At 45.5% G+C, this 17,423-nt stretch overlaps 1 protein-coding gene across 4 annotated transcripts in view; it reads left to right on the forward strand.

Moving 5' to 3' along the window:
• Window positions 1-17,423, forward strand: part of RHOBTB3 (Rho related BTB domain containing 3) — a 178,886-nt gene that overhangs the window by 46,963 nt on the left and 114,500 nt on the right. For 3 of the 4 annotated variants that reach the window (XM_077289428.1, XM_077289399.1, XM_077289409.1), the window contains exon 2: window positions 1,523-1,721. The exons of the other annotated variant lie outside the window; for it this stretch is intronic. In XM_077289428.1, the coding sequence (XP_077145543.1) occupies window positions 1,523-1,721 (199 nt within the window). The remainder of the gene's footprint in view (window positions 1-1,522; window positions 1,722-17,423) is intronic. 4 annotated transcript variants of the gene reach the window in all.

Genomic DNA, 17,423 nt, shown 5'->3' on the forward strand with positions numbered 1-17,423 from the left:
CCCTTGAACACAGTAGCCGGATGATGGGACTACTGCTGTCCCATCATTGGCTAGCTGTCACTGTAGCAGGCATAGCCGGATGGGACTTAGTAGACCCATCGGACAAAGCCTGCCTTCATGCAGCCCCGCACACACACACACGCACACAGCCCCGCAAACCCCCACACAAACACACATACACACAAACACCCGCACACAGACACGCACATCTTCTCTGCACAGTCTCCGCCCACCCACACTCCAACCACACACTCTTCCTCCTCCCGATCTGCAGCTTTTCTCACACCCAACTCCGCAGCAAAACCGCACATCTTTTTAAACCTGCGGTTTTGCTGCGAATTTGACTGAATCAATGGAAGTCAATGGGTGCAGAAACACTGCAGATCCGCAAAAAGAATTGACATGCTGCAGAAAATAAAACGTTGCAAATACGCACGTTTTTTTCCGCAGCATGTGCACACCAATTGTCAATTTTCCATTGACTAACATTGCTTGTGCACTACACTGCAGATTTGATGCAATTCCGCGCACCCAAAAACGCTGCGGACCAGCATCAAAATCCGCACCGCGTGTGCACATAGCCTAAGGCCAGTTTGTGTCCAACGGCTTATGTGGAATTTAAGACAGGTATAAGATGACATATATTACTGTTACAATATATCATTTAATGACTGGTCAGTGTAATAATTATAGGGGATAACTCAGGAGACTCTTTGCATGGAACAAGACAACTACAGGACACAGTTTTATAAGTGGTAAAGTCTATATTATCACACGGTGATTCAAACAGGTGCAGAGAGAAACTCAAGTCCATAACACTTGGTGCAAATAATAAACGCAGCTTAGCAGTCTATAGAAAACTTCAGAGGAAAATGCAATCAAGCAGAAAGTCATGAAGCACAGTTATTCTTGAGGATACTTGACACAAATAAATCCTTGACTTAGTCCAGACACAGATAGATATGCTTATAAGGCAGTTCAAATCATAGCTTAGCTCAACCAGGGAGGCCTGGTTAATAGTCTCAGGTTATTGCAGCAGCAGCAGCAGCTTACATGTCCAGCAAATGCAGATAAGTAAACACGAGCAGCAGATGAAGGAGGATTACTGGAGACTTGTGTATGCAGCAGGAACTCAGAGCAGAGTAGCAGGATCACCCACACAGGTTCACAGGAGCAGGTGTGTAGCGAGGGAGTCACCAGAGGTCAGGAGCTGGATGCAAGGCAGAATAATCTAGCACAGACTGAAGGCTGGGGTGGAGTTTTATAGCAGGAAGACAAGTGCACATGAGACCAAAGATGCCATGTTGGAAAAGGGCAGTAATGCACAAAAGGTAAAAAAGTCCTGACAGTCAGTGTGATACAAAAACAGCTAATTTAATGTAATGCATTTTGTAAAATCCGAGAAGATTCCGCATGTTCTTTTATTTACTTGCTATTTATTTACAGTTTTGAAGAGTACATTATGATTGTTTGATCAACCTTAATATTAATACTCAATGAGTAACTGGTATATTTGTTTAAGGTCAATTATTCAGATTGTGTCATTCGGGAATGAGAACACTGGATTATTTGAGAATGAAGAGAATGTGAATCTGATCTCTTACTATTTTGGAAGCAAATCTAATGGATTGCACATAGAGGATAACCGTTCAGCTTTTAGGGTGTACCGAACCAAGATTCTGGACAATGTGGAAATTTGTGTGCATGAGTGTAAGGACTGGGTAAGTGCTAAAAATGAATAAAAATATTTAAAACTAATTATGAAATTAGATTAAGCATTCTCACACTATATACACAGTTTCTTTAGCAAATGGATACTCTACAGTGGGTTAAATAAGTATTTGATACACTGATGATTTTGCAGTTTTCCCACCTATAAAGAATGGAGAGGTCTGACCTTGAAATGCTTCTTATGGAGCCACTCCTTACTTGCCCTTGCTGTGTGTTTCGAGTCATTGTCATGCTGGAAGACCCAGCCATGACTCATCTTCAATGCTCTTAGTGAAGGAAAGAGATTGTTGCCCAAAATCTTGCGATATTTGACCCCATCCATCCTCCCTTTAATATGGTGCACTCGCTCTGTCCCCTTTGGAGAAAAGTATACCCCAAAGTATGATATTTCCCCCACCATGCTTCACGGTTGAGACGATGATCTTGGGGTTGCACTCATCCTCCTTTTTCTTCTAAACACAATGAGTGGAGTTGTTAGCAAAAAGTTCTATTTTGGTCTCATCTGACCACATGACTTTCTCCCATGCCTCCTCTGGATCATCTAGATGGTCATTGGTGAACTTCAAGCGGGCTTGGACATGTGCAGGCGTGAGCAGGGGAACCTTGCGTGCCCTGCAGGATTTTAGTACACAACAAGATATAGGTCGGCACCACCGTCGGGGATCTCCTATAGCATGCTACAGAGAAGAACTGACCAAAAGCAAAGAGAAAAGGGTAGCATGCATAATGAAAGGGATCACCACAAAAAATATAAACAAAATATAGCAAATTTTTATTGAATCACACTTGAATACACTACAAGAAAATATTAAAAACACTTAAAATGACAGCATAAAGCAAACAAGAAAACACGACCTATAATAAGGTCAAGCCACAGTGTCACCCCACATGCAGACTACCAAGACAAATTAGGGAGATATGAGGATAGAAAAGAATCCAATGTATCAGGCCTCTGTAGCTATAAATAGCCAAGAAAAGTAACCCATCCTATACTACCTGACATGAATAGACCAGGCCTCCTAGGTAGCGTTCCTGCAAACAGGGGCTGGCTGGCAAATTTTAGCCTGGGGGGCAGCCACACAGCAGTGGCCCATGAGTCGCGGCCCATCCTTAAAGGGGTTGTCGGATCTTAAGCTACATGTCTAAAGTCACTGTGTGTGAATCCCCATATTGTGCACACTGTGAGGATTCTCTGGTGCCGGCGCCGGGAACAGGTGGTCTTGTGACTGCAAGCATGCGAATGAATATATATATTATATATATATATATATATATATATATATATATAACACACAGTCCTTCTGTATACAGTGACAGTCACACACACAACCCCACTGTATAATGACAGGCACAGCCCCACTGTATAATGACAGGCACAGCCCCACTGTGTAATGACAAGCACAGCCTCACTGTATAATGACACACACACGCACAACCCTACTGTATAATTAATGACACACACACAGCCCCACTGTACAGTGACACACACGCACGCACAGCCCCACTGTATAATGACAGGCACAGCCCCACTGTATAATGACAGGCACAGCCCCACTATATAATGACACGCACAGCCCCAATGTATAATGACACGCACAGCCCCACTGTATAATGACACGCACAGCCCCACTGTATAATCTCACACACAGCCTCACTGTATAATCTCACGCACACACTGTATAATCACACACACAGGGCCGGACTGGGACAAAAAAAAAACAGCCCTGCCACACAAACCCCACCAGCCCACATACTATAACACTCCCCATCCCGATCAGTGAATTTTGCTATACTTTGTCCTGCCCTTCAACACTTCTCTTAAAGGCGTTATTTGAAGAGCCACATGTGAATGGTGCCGCAGTGCGCATGATCGAACACAGGTCCATTTACATGGTGCTCTTTACACCGCAGGCAGGCATCAGGGACACCCTGGGGATGAGGAGAGCCCAGAGGATGGCAGAGGACTGAGGAGCACAGCGCCCAGTGACCGCTCTGCAGAGGACTCACAGCAGAGGTGCCATCTCCCTCACAGGGGACCAGCGCTCCTCCTGCCGCCCAGCAGTATCTGCTCCGGAGCCAGGCGCCTCCTCCTCTCCTTCATTAGTGCCCCGGCGCCTGCGTTGTAAGTTGGAAGGGCAGCGCAAGCTGCGCATGCCCGAAAAAAAACTTACAGCGCAGGCGCTGGAGACACTAATGAAGGAAGAGGAGGTGGCGCCTGGCACACAGAGTACTGAGGGAGGCGTTTGTGTCAGGGGGGAAAAGACATGCCCCCCCTGACAAACTACAGGTATGACAGGCAAATTCTAAAAACGATTACTTCAGCGTTGGAAGGGACCAGGGGGGGGTGACAGGTTCCCTTTAATACAGGTGCTCATTAGGGTGGAATAACACTAGCATATGGCATTGGATGTGATCTGCCAATGATACTTGGCTCTTGCTCTGCTGTGAGCATGATCCGAGTGTCCGTGCTCCAATGCTCTCGCAGCACAAGTGTGGAGGAGACGGAGAAATTAATTTCTCCATCTTCTCAATGGTCTGACTCGCCGTGTATCAGACTGCAACATCTGCTGAGAAAAAAAAAAACGACTGCACACGGACAGCAAGTGAGAAGAGAATCGTACCACTTTTGTGGAAGAAAATGGAACCGATTTTTTTTTTTATACACTATATTAGTCCATGTGGCAACATTTCACTTCCATATCAGAGAAATGTGCAGTTATGGATCCGAAACGTTGCCACATGGGCCAATAAGGAGTACGCTACTTTTCTCACAATTAATCAGAGTGATAGACAGATACACACACATACATAATAAGAATAGATACTGAGAATTACACCATTTATGCAGGACAGTAGAAGTATACACAGCTCCACAATATACCGTATATACTTGAGTATATGTCGACCCAAGTATATGCCGAGGCACCTAATTTTGCCAGAAAAAAACTGGGAGCGCTTATTGAGTCGAGTATAAGCCAGGTATGCATTGTCCCCACATCCCCGTCCTTGTATGCATGGCTCCCCTGTCCCTGTATGCATGGCTCCTTATCCCCGTCCTTGTATGCATAGCTCCTCATCCCTGTCCTTGTATGCATGGTCCCCCCATCCCTGTCCTTGTATGCATTGCTCCTTATCCCAGTCCTTGTATGCATGGCTCCTCATCCCCATCCTTGTCTGCATGGCTCCCCCGTCCCCGTCCGCATGGCTCCCCCGTCCCCGTCCGCATGGCTCCTCATCCCCGTCTTTGTATGCATGGCTCCTTATCCCCATCCTTGTCTGCATGAGCTCCTTATCCCAGTCCTTGTATGCATGGCTCCTTATCCCCGTCCTTGTATGCATGGCTCCTCATCCCCGGTCTTTGTATGCATGGCTCCTTATCCCCATCCTTGTCTGCATGGGCTCCTTAGCTCCTTATCCCCATCCTTGTATGCATGACTCCTTATCCCCGTCCTTGTATGCATGGGCCTCTTATTCCCATTTTTGTATGCATGGCTCCTTATCCTCGTCCTTGTATGCATGGCTCCTTATCCCCGTCCTTTTATGCATGGCTCCTTCCTTGTTCATGTATGCATGGTTCCGATAAAAAAAACAAACACATCATACTTACCTTCCCTGCATGCCCTCGCAGCATCTCGTTTTGGTGCCAGCAGCTCCTGTGGCTGGGTGATCACGTGTCCCCCACTCATTAAGATAATGAATATTTACCCACGCCTATGGGAGTGGAGAGGGGTGAATACTCATTACCTTAATGAGAGGCAGACACATGATCGCTTGGCCTGAAGAGCTGCTGGCGCCAGAACAAGATGCAGTGAGGGAGCGCAGGGAAGGTAAGTAGGATGTGTGCTGGAAGCCGGCAGCTGTGGCTGTGAACCCTATAAGAGAAATGAATATTCACGGCACTGGAATATTCTGTGACTCGCTGCTCCCCCTCCGTTTTTCTGGGACAATGACTCATGTATAAGCAGAGGGGGGTGTTTTCAGGACAAAAAAAATATGCTGAAAAACTCGGCTTATACATGAGTTTATACGGTATACTACAATCTATTATATACACAGAGGCATATTATATACCGTGTTAAGGAATATAGAGCGGTGTATATATTATATTAGATGGTGGCCCGATTCTAACGCATCGGGTATTCTAGAATATGCATGTCCACGTAGTATATTGCCCAGCCACGTAGTATATTGCCCAGTGACGTAGTATATTGCCCAGCCACGTAGTATATTGCCCAGTGACGTAGTATATTGCCCAGCCACGTAGTATATTGCCCAGTTACGTAGTATACAGCACAGAACCACGTAGTATATTGCACAGCGATGTAGTATACAGCACAGAGCCACGTAGTATATTGCACAGCGATGTAGTATACAGCACAGAGCCACGCAGTATATTGCCCAGCCACGTAGTATATTGGCCAGTCACGTAGTATATTGCCCAGCTACGTAGTATATTGCCCAGCTGCGTAGTATATTGCCCAGCCGCGTAGTATATTGCCCAGCTGCGTAGTATATTGCCCAGCCACGTAGTATATTGCCCAGCCACGTAGTATATTGCCCAGCCACGTAGTATATTGCCCAGCCACGTAGTATACAGCACAGAGCCACGTAGTATATTGTACAGCGATGTAGTATACAGCACAGAGCCACATAGTATATTGCACAGCGATGTAGTATACAGCACAGAGCCACGTAGTATATTGCCCAGCCACGTAGTATATTGCCCAGTTACGTAGTATACAGCACAGAGCCACATAGTATATTGCACAGCGATGTAGGATACAGCACAGAGCCACGTAGTATATTGCCCAGCCACGTAGCATATTGCCCAGCCACGTAGTATATTGCCCAGTGACGTAGTATATTGCCCAGTGACGTAGTATATTGCCCAGTGACGTAGTATTCAGCACAGAGCCACGTAGTATATTGCACAGCGACGTAGTATACACCACAGAGCCATGTAGTATATTGCCCAGCTACGTAGTATATTGCCCAGCCATGTATGTCACAGGTTAAAAAATAAAAAATAAACATATACTCACCTTCCGAGGGGTCCCTTGTAGTTCTGTCGCCTGTGTGCCGTGCAGGCGGCAGCTTCCGGTCCCAGGGTGTGATGACGTCGCAGTCACTTGACCGTGACATCATCGCAGGTCCTTCTCGCGCAGGCGCTCAGGACCCGTGATGACGTCGTGGTCACATGGCCGTGACATCACGGCAGGTCCTTCTTGCAGACCATCCTTGCCAACGGAACCTGCCGCTTGCATGGACCGGTCACCGGAGCGTCGCGAGGAGTGGGAAAGGCGGCGGAAGGTGAGTATATAATGATTTTTTATTTTTTAAAAATTATTTTTAACATTAGATCTTTCTACTATTGACGCTGCATAGGCAGCATCAATAGTAAAAACTTGGTCACACAGGGTTAATAGCGGCGGTAGCGGAGTGAGTTACCCGCGGCATAACGCGGTCCGTTACCGCTGGCATTAACCCTGTGTGCGGTGACTGCGGGGAATATGGAGCGGGCGCCGGGCATTGACTGCAGGGGAGTAGGGAGGGACTAATCGGACTGTGCCCGTCGCTGATTGGTCACGGCAGCCATGACAGGCAGCTGGCGAGACCAATCAACGACTTGGATTCCATGACAGACAGAGGCCGCAACCAATGAATATCCGTGACAGACAGACGGAAGTGACCCTTAGACAATTATATAGTAGATAGTGTAGAGATGTGGCAGCAGTGTATATATAGTGTGTGTACACCAGTCACAGTATCACATACAATATATAGGTGATACAACTATACACATCAGTCGCAGTGTCAACTATATATTGTATATATATACATAGCGCCATACTATACAAACATCTCTACACACTCTCTCTCTATGTAATATATATATATATATATATTCAAAAAATATATACACACACACATCTCTACAATATACGGTAATTAGGACAGAATTATACTATGTTATGATGCATACATCACGTAGGAGACACAGAGGCTGATGTACATAGGAGACACCGCGACTGCTGAATATATATCACATTGAAGCTACTGTATATACAATATATAGTTGACACTGCGACTGATGTGTATAGTTGTAGTATCACCTATATATTGTATGTGATACTGTGACTGGTGTACACACATTATATAGATGAAACTAATAAAATTATATATATATATATATATATATATATATATATATATATATATATATATATATATATATTAGACACAGATAGATAGTGCTGCTATACACAGCAGTATCACCTATACAACGTATATGCAGTAGTCTATACATTATACAGGTGATACTGCAAATGTTGGATACACGATATATAGGCGATACTGCTACTGCTGTATATAATGATAGTATCACCTATATATCATGTATACAGCAGTCTATATACATTATATAGGCAATACTGCTACTGATGTGTATATATGTTATATATAGGTGATACTGTTGTGTATATATGTACGTGTGTGTGTATACACACACACCAGTATCGCCTATATAACGACATATATACACAGCAGTATCACCTATATACACATCAGTAGCGGTATTGCCTATATAATGTGTATAGACTGCTAAATATACATTATATAGGTGATACTGATGTATATAATCACTATACTACCTATATAATGTATGTATAGCAGTCTACATCTTATATAGGTAACACTGCTACTTATGTGTATATACTTTATATAGGTGGTACTGCTGTGTATACATGTACATATATGTGTATACATACATGTGTGTGTACAGTATACTGTATATACAGTATGTATACACACACTGCAGTGTCACCTATATAAGGTATATACGCATCAGTAGCAGTGTCACCTATATAAGATATAGGCTGCTATACATACATTTTAGTGGTATAGTGATTATATACAGCAGTATCACCTATATAACGTATATATAGCAGTCTATACACATTATATAGGTGCAACTGCTGTATATACATTAAAAAATCATCTTGGGACTCACCCAGGTCCCTGAGATTGGGGGGGGGGAGGTCGGGAGGATGAAGGGCTGAGGTGTGTCGGGTCCTCTCCAGCGTCGGCAGTGAAGAGGATCCCAGGTATTGGTGAGCAGTCTTCTCTGACGCTGGTACAGGCCGGCCAGCGTCAGACACAGTCAGGTGGAGGCGTCCTATGCGCGCCGGCCTTTTCAAATGTGCGTGCGTGGTCTCCTGCTTGCCCGCGCTGACACGGGCAGCAGACGAGCACGCGCAGGAACTAGGACCGTGCTCGCGCACTAGCGTGGGCCGCCGCGGCACTTATCAGCGCGGGCAACGCGCGCACACAGGACCTGGCTTAGTTTTAAAGGGCCGGCTGGAGGGATTCGGCGCGCTATGTATTAAAATCGCTGCCGGTCCTCCAGCGGCCCTGTGCAGCTGCTCAGGCACCGGCCCGGGGGGCATATGCACTCCTGCCACCTGGCCCAGTCCGCCCCTGCCTGCAAAGTAGGTCAGGGCTGATAAGAGATGGCAATCAGCAGGGGTGGCACCGGGCAAGAATGCAGGATTTTAATCCATAACAGCGTAGTGTGTTATTAATGGTAATGTTTGAGAGTGTGGTCCCAACTCTCTTCGTTTCATTGACAAGGTCCTCCCGTGTAGTTCTGGGCTGATTCCTGACCTTTTTTCAGAATCATCCTTACCCCATGAAGCGAGATCTTGCATGGAGCCCCAGACAGAGGAAGACTGACAGTCATCTTGTGTTTCTTTCATTTTCTAATAATTGCGCCATCAGTTGTTGCCTTCTCACCAAGCTGCTTGTCTACTGTCCTGTAGCCCATACTAGCCTTGTGCAGGCCTACAATTTTGTCCCTGGTTTCCTCTTTTGGCTCTTTAGTCTTGGCTATAGTGGAGAGGGTGGAGTGTGATTGAATGCGTGGACAGGTGTCTTTTTTACAGGTAACGAGTTCATACAGTTTTAATTACTACAGTTAATATGTACAGAGTAGGAGGGCTTCTTAAAGAAAAACTAACAGGTCTGTGAGAGCCTTAATTCTTGCTGGTTGGTAGGTGATCAGATACTTTTTTCATGCAATAATATGCAAATTAATTATTTAAAAATCATACAATGTGATTTTCTGTTTTTTATTTTTAGATTCTGTCGCTCACAGTTGAAGTTTACCTATGATAAAAATTATAGACCTCTCCATTCTTCGTAGGTGTGAAAACTTTCAAAATCGGCAGTGTATCAAATTCCCCACTGTATATAGTTATAGGATACATTTTAGCATTTGAGATTGGTAATCTGTTTTTAATTTTATGTGGCTCCATTTTTAGTATGTATTTAATAAGTTATGTTTTATCTACCTCTCACTTTTTTGCTGTAAATACAGTGTTAGTCTACGTTCACATTTGCGGTCTGCGCCGCAGCGTCGGGCGCCGCAGCGTCGCCGCATGCGTCATGCGCCCCTATATTTAACATGGGGGCGCATGGACATGCGTTGCACTTGCGTTTTGCGACGCATGCGTCACTGCGGCGCACGCGTCCGGGCGCAGAGGACGCAGCAAGTTGCATTTTTGCTGCGTCCAAAATCAACCAAAAAAAGGACGCATGCGTCGCAAAACGCAGCGTTTTGCATGCGTTTTGCTGCGTTTTTGTTTGCGTTGTGCGTTGCGTCGCGGACGCTGCAGCGCACAACGCAAATGTGAACGTAGCCTTAGCAGTGTACGTTCCAGAACAAACCACTGATAGCTGATTGTGTTACAGCATAACGTGTTCTGAGCTTAATTGTTCTGCTTAGGCCAGAATCACACTAAACGTATGAAAAACCAGTCTGAATGCAGTGTGATCGCTATCTGATTGCAATATGATTTTTAACATGAGCTTTTACATAGAGCAATCCTCTGTCATTTTACAGATCGTTTTCAAAGGAAATATTCATCAAAGCACTCACACACACACACACCCACACACTAAGCTGGCAATTCATGGGCCGAGTACAATAAAATCACAGCGTGACAGGTTAGAATAGATATATACACAGATTACATAGATACAGTGGGTACGGAAAGTTGTCAGAGCCCTTTAATTTTTTCACTCTTAATTTCATTGCAGCCATTTGGTAAACTCAAAAAAGTTCATTTTTTTCTCATTAATGTACACTCTTCATCCCATCTTGACTGAAAAAAAACAGAAATGTAGAAATTTGTGCAAATTTATTAAAAAAGAAAAACTGAAATATCACATGGTCATAAGTATTCAGACCCTTTGCTCTGTATTGAGTGGAAGCACCCTTTTGAGCTAGTACAGCCATGCGTCGTCTTGGGAATGATGCAACAAGTTTTTCACACCTGGATTTGGGGATCCTCTGCCGTTCTTCCTTGCAGATCCTCTCCAGTTCCGTCAGGTTAGATGGTGAACATTGGTGGACAGACATTTTCAGGTCTCTCCAGAGATGCTCAATTGGGTTTAGGTCAGGGCTCTGGCTGGGCCAGTCAAGAGTGGTCACAGAGTTGATCTGAAGCCAGTCCTTTGTTATTTTAGCTCTGTGCTTTGGGTAATTGTTTTGTTGGAAGGTGAACCTTTGGTCAAGTCTGAGGTCCAGATCACTCTGGAAGAGGTTTCCATCCAGGATATCTCTGTACTTGGCAGCATTCATGTTTCCTTCAATGGCAAGCAGCCGTCCTGTCCCTGCATCTGAAAAACACCCCATAGCATGATGCTGCCACCACCATGGTTCACTGTTGGGATTGTATTGTATTGGGCAGGTGATGAGCAGTGCCTGGTTTTCTCCACACATACCACTTAGAATTATCACTAGTGATGAGCGAGTATGCACGGTACTCGAGTTTCTCCGAGCATGCTCGGGTTGTCTCTGAGTATTTTGGTGTGCTCGGAGATTGTTTGTCGATGCAGCTGCATGATTTGCAGCTGCTAGACAGCTTGAATACATGTGGGGATTGCCTGTTTGTTAGATGCTCCAATTCTGGCACTTAGCCTCGCTCTTCCCACTTGCCCTGTAGCGGTGGCAAGTGGGGTGATAGTTGGGAGGGGTTGATGTCACCTTTGCACCTTTGTATTGTCAGGTGACATCAAGCCCCAAGGTTAGTAATGGAGATTCATCTATAAGATACCCCCATTACTAAACCCATAGTCACATTGTATGAAAACACAGACACACAGGATAAAATCCTTGGAAAGAATGACGCAGACTCCTTTAATAAATATAATTATACCATACTTATGACCTCGCCCATTCCACTGACGCCCTTATCATCTGCAAAAGAGTTAAAAATAAAAAACAACAGTATTCCTCACCTTTCTGCAGAGATGCTGCTAATCCATTTGTCCCTTGACGGGTCTAGCTCTGCTACATCTACATAGCAGGCTGCATGGAAAGTTCTCCTGCTCACGGTGCCATCAGACAGGTCCTGGGTGTTTTGAAGAATATTTCCTTTGAAAACTATGTATAAATGACAGAGATTTGCTCTATGTAAAAGCCCATGCTAAAATCGCTTTGCTATCGGGTAGCAATCGCACTGCATTTGGATGTAAATCGGATGCTAGGTGTGAAAAATCGGAATGCAATGCACGACACTCGCATTACACTCGAGTGACTCTCAGCAGTGAGAATCAGACCTTTTTTTTTTAACACGTTTAGTGTGACTCCAGCCTAAGGGTGCTTTCCCACAGCATTGTGTTTCCCGGCATCAGTATGAAATCCCCTGCAAAACTTGGCCCGGACGCATGCGCCGACTGCAATGGTGAAGGCAGAGTGAACGTGCACTCTGCCATGCACTTTTTTGTGAAGTGTATGCCTACAGTAGGTGTAGTAGACTACGTCTGAGTGTCTGCCTCTTGTAGGCGTACACTCCCGAAGAAAGTCCACGGCATAGAGCATGTTTGCGCTGTCATCACTAGTGTTGAGCGATACCGTCCGATACTTGAAAGTATCGGCCGATACCGGCAAAGTATCGGATCCAATCCGATACCGATACCCGATACCAATACAAGTCAATGGGACTCAAGTATCGGACGGTATTCCTGATGGTTCCCAGGGTCTGAAGGAGAGGAAACTCTCCTTCAGACCCTGGGATCCATATAAATGTGTAAAATAAAGAATTAAAATAAAAAATATTGCTATACTCACCTGTCCGACGCAGCCTGGACCTCAGCGAGGGAACCGGCAGCGTTGTTTGTTTAAAATTCGCGCTTTTACTTGGTTACGTGAAGTCCCGGCTTGTGATTGGTCAGGGCGGCCATGTTGCCGGGACGCGGACCAATCACAGCAAGCCGTGACGAAATTACGTCACGGCTTGCTGTGATTGGTTAATGGCGGCCATGTTGCCTGGACGCGGACCAATCACAAGCCGTGACGTCACGGGAGGCTGGACACGCGCGCTTTTTAAAATACGCGCATGTCCAGCCTCCCGTGACGTCACGGCTTGTGATTGGTTAATGGCGGCCATGTTGCCGGGACGCGGACCAATCACAGCAAGCCGTGACATAATTTCGTCACGGCTTGCTGTGATTGGTCCGCGTCCCGGCAACATGGCGCCGTGACCAATCATAAGCCGGGACGTCACTGGAGGCTGGACACGCGCGCTTTTTAAAATACGCGCATGTCCAGCCTCCCGGCTTGTGATTGGTTGACCGCGCCGCAACCAATCACAAGCCGGGACGTCACGGGAGGCTGGACACGCGCCCATTTTAAAATGCGCGCGTGTCCAGCCTCCCGTGACGTCACGGCTTGTGATTGGTTGCGTCTCCCATGTGACTGCGACGCAACCAATCACAAAGCCGGGACGTAATTTTAAAATCCTTAAGGACCTGAAATTACGTCACGGCTTGCTGTGATTGGTTGCGTTGCCCATGTGACTGCGACGCAACCAATCACAACGCCGGAACGTAATTTTAAAATCCTGAAGGACCTGAAATTACGTCACGGCTTGCTGTGATTGGTTGCGTCCCGGCCACATGGTCGGCACGCGACCAATCACAAGCCGGGACTTCAGTAAAGGAAAGAAAAGCGCGAATTTTAAACAAAGAACGCTGCCGCTTCCCTCGGTAAGGTGCAGGCTGCGTCGGAGAGGTGAGTATAGCAATATTTTTTATTTTAATTTTTTCTTTTACACATTTTTACATTAATGTTGTTTCGATACCGATACCCGATACCACAAAAATATCGGATCTCGGTATCGGAATTCCGATACAGCAAGTATCGGCCGATACCCGATACTTGCAGTATCGGAATGCTCAACACTAGTCATCACCATTGCAGTCTATAGTCAGTCGGTGCATACGTCCAGACCCCGTTTTGTGGGGGATTTCGGACATATGCCCCAACGGGGACACACAATGCAATGTGAAAGGACCCTTATTGATTTGTAACTTCAGATTTGTCAGGGATTATCAATGTAATAATAAGATAAACTTTTTATAGTTATCTGGACGCTGTGATGAGATTTTCTAACCCTTCTGCCAGAGAGGAAGCTGAAACCACTGTAGTGTTATTTCAATTTCCTTTTTCATTTATAAACTAGACAATGTTGTTTGGGAACTGATCATAAGAATGTATGTCCTTCAATGTATTGTCCTTAACAGGAATGTCCTGTAGCATACTGGATTTCTGAAATACTCATCTAGAAATGCTTACTTCTATAGCCACATTTTCACATAATAGTTTCATTGTACACTTTCTAAGTTTATCGCCAACGCTTCATTCCAAAAGGCAGTCTGTAATGACAGAAAAAAAAGGCGAAGCACTGGGTTCATATTTGCAGAAAGTGTATTGAGAATAATGCTGCAATACACACTTAATAAGATTTCATGTCAGTCGAGACAGTTCACATTCTGTCAGAAAAGGATTACATCTGGTTACGTGTTAACATCTGATTCAGTTTTTTTTTTCAGCTAATAGGACATTATTAGACCAACATGAGAAACTTTTCATAAGCAGTGTTTGATTGGTAGTAACATAATGGACGTCTTTATTATGTAAAGTGCATCTTTAATTTACTGCAGGTCAGCAGACACAGGCTGCTTTATGAGGCACGGTGCTTGCTGATCCGCTAACGCAATTCTGCTGATGTTCTTTGTAGAAAACAGTGACTGTTTATAAGAAGGTGGAAAAATGTCTCCACACCATATTACAAAGTAGTAGACTGCAACCATGCTAAACCCTCCCAAATGCATTTTATTAGGACTGTACAGCTTCTAAGTCAGACCTTGTTGGCTGCTATTATACTGGGTGTATCGTCTCGATTTTCAGCCTTCAATATATTTGTTTTGTGCTCATTTATGCTGTTTTCATGTGCAGCGCCCCAGAGTCCTGGTCGTTGCAGTACTGTTGCTCTGCCACTAAGGGGGGCTATGGTACGTCTGATGGCACTGAAGGAGTTCTTCTGACCAGGTATCACAGTCACCAATACACTTCACAGTCTGGCCTCCAGGGGGAGCTAAGGGCACTATGCATTAGGCCACTCCTCATAGTCTGGTAAAACTGGGGGTTGGATAGGAAGTTAGATCAGAAGCTGACTGGGAATCGAACACGCAACATCCTGTGGCAGAGGGTGTTGCGGGGAGAGACTCAGGGGGGTCCCTGTCAGGGGTGGGATCCTGGCAGAGACCTAGCAAACAGAGAGAACGTTACGGGACCACGCCTGCACTAGATAGCGGCGGTGCCCTAAGAAAGGACAAGAAGCGAGGTATATTGTGCTGAGTGAGAAACGAGATCAACGCAACAAGGAGAAATACCAGTAGGAGTCGTGCTGTAAGACGAGGCAACATCCTACTGAGGCGCGTAGCCGGTGGCCGGAACGCCGAGGAGGTACTAGGCTCCAAGCAGTACTTCAAACCTACGGCAGGACAGTCAGCTATAGGCGGGCTGTCTCACACCAATCACCTACGAAGACATAGGGGGCAACCAGTGGAGAGGGGCGACACTAGGGTCCCGGAAGAGCTCCGAGCCTACCCGTCATACGGGTGCGTCCTAGCCATATCATCTGGGGGACGAAGAAGAACATCAGAATCGAGTTGTGAGGGAACACGAGAAACAGACACAACAGTTGTGGGGACTATCCCGTGAGCACAGCAGGGGAGGACCGCAACACACAAGCGCTAGAAGGTAGGCACAGATTTCCACCTGCAAAGGGAACTCTGGAGGTGCCATCGGACCGGCCGGACTTGCGCAGCCTGGTTAACCGTATTCCGGACTGAGGATCCTGAAGCCTTCAGTAAAGAGGTAAAGAGACTGCAACCTGGTGTCCTCGTTATTTACTGTGACCAGCACTGCACCGCACTACCACCACCATCCACCCCTTTCATTGGGCGCCCCTCAGCAGGGTCACGGACCGGGTCTAGCCACCGTGACAACCCCAGAGCAGAGACCCAGAGGCCCGGTACCGGGTACCCCTCGGCCCTGCGGCAGTGGGGGCGCTACACATGCATATGTGTGGAGCCAGTGTTTGTATTACTTGATTGGGAAAGCCCTGCTCAGTGGTGAGGTGGCAGAATGGTCGGGTGTCCATAACAGTCTGACTGTCAGAAGTGTATCTAGGTTTTCTGGCACCCGGGGCAAGAATTCAGTTTGCCCCCCTCCCCTCCGAGGACATATGCGATTTGCACACTTGTACCGACGAGCTCCTTTCCCTAATGCTCTCAATGTTCAGTGAAAAACTAAGAGAAGCAGGAAGAGAAGCTCGTTGTTACAAGACCATGAGTATGAAAGTCACATATGAGTGAAGTGTCCATGTGATGACTACTAGAACCTGCAGAGCTGAATCCTGAATTCAGGCTCCTGAATACTCACAACTAATGCACTGCACACTTTTAGGATTCTCCCTTGTCGGTGGACAGTCATTTCAGCACAAGTATGTGATTTGTATACTTCTGGCCACATTCCAACTAGACGTGCCCGGTCTAGCTCAGTTCATTTTCATTGACTAGGGCCATACACTGGGACCAGTTTAACTTGTGACGCGATCGCATTATACACCTCCATTCCACATAAAGTAGCTTTACATGCTGTACAATTTCATTTACAAAAATATAGCACATTTTCTCTTGATTTGCAATCATATATCATCTCAGTTCTTGCATTCATTTTATCCCACAATTATTTTTTATTTAACAAAGTTTTCTTTCTCCAAAACATCAGAATTTCAATGGGAGCCAAGTTCTCCCTGTCAGTAGCGGTTCTAGTGATGACGTGGTGGGAAAAACTATATATTTTCAACACAGATAATCCGTTTTGTAATCATATAAAATGGTAAACCAGATATATAGACGACCTACTACTGGTGTGGGAGGGCAACCCAGATTCACTAACTTCATTCATGCATTATATGAACAATAATCTATTTAATTTGAAGTTTGCTCATACTTTTGATAAAGAATGTATTAATTTTTTGGACTTGCATCTTTCAGGCAAACCCTTTGAGATCATTAGTAGTAGTACGTACCGCAAGAAAACTGCGGGGAACACAATATTGCATGCGCACAGTTTTCACCCGCAACACACAATTCATGCTATTCCTGTTGGTGAAATACTTAGGGCCAAAAGGAATTTCAGCAATGAAGTAGCTTTTAATCTTGAAAAAAAAAGCATCAGAAAACATCTCACAAATAGGAAATATCCAAATTGAACTAAAGACCGTGCCGTCAATATTGCTGCTACCAAAACGAGGTCAGAACTCATTACAGTGGCTTCT

Source organism: Ranitomeya variabilis, chromosome 1 (genome assembly GCF_051348905.1).
Source record: "Ranitomeya variabilis isolate aRanVar5 chromosome 1, aRanVar5.hap1, whole genome shotgun sequence".
NCBI classification, from domain to species: Eukaryota; Metazoa; Chordata; class Amphibia; order Anura; family Dendrobatidae; genus Ranitomeya; species Ranitomeya variabilis.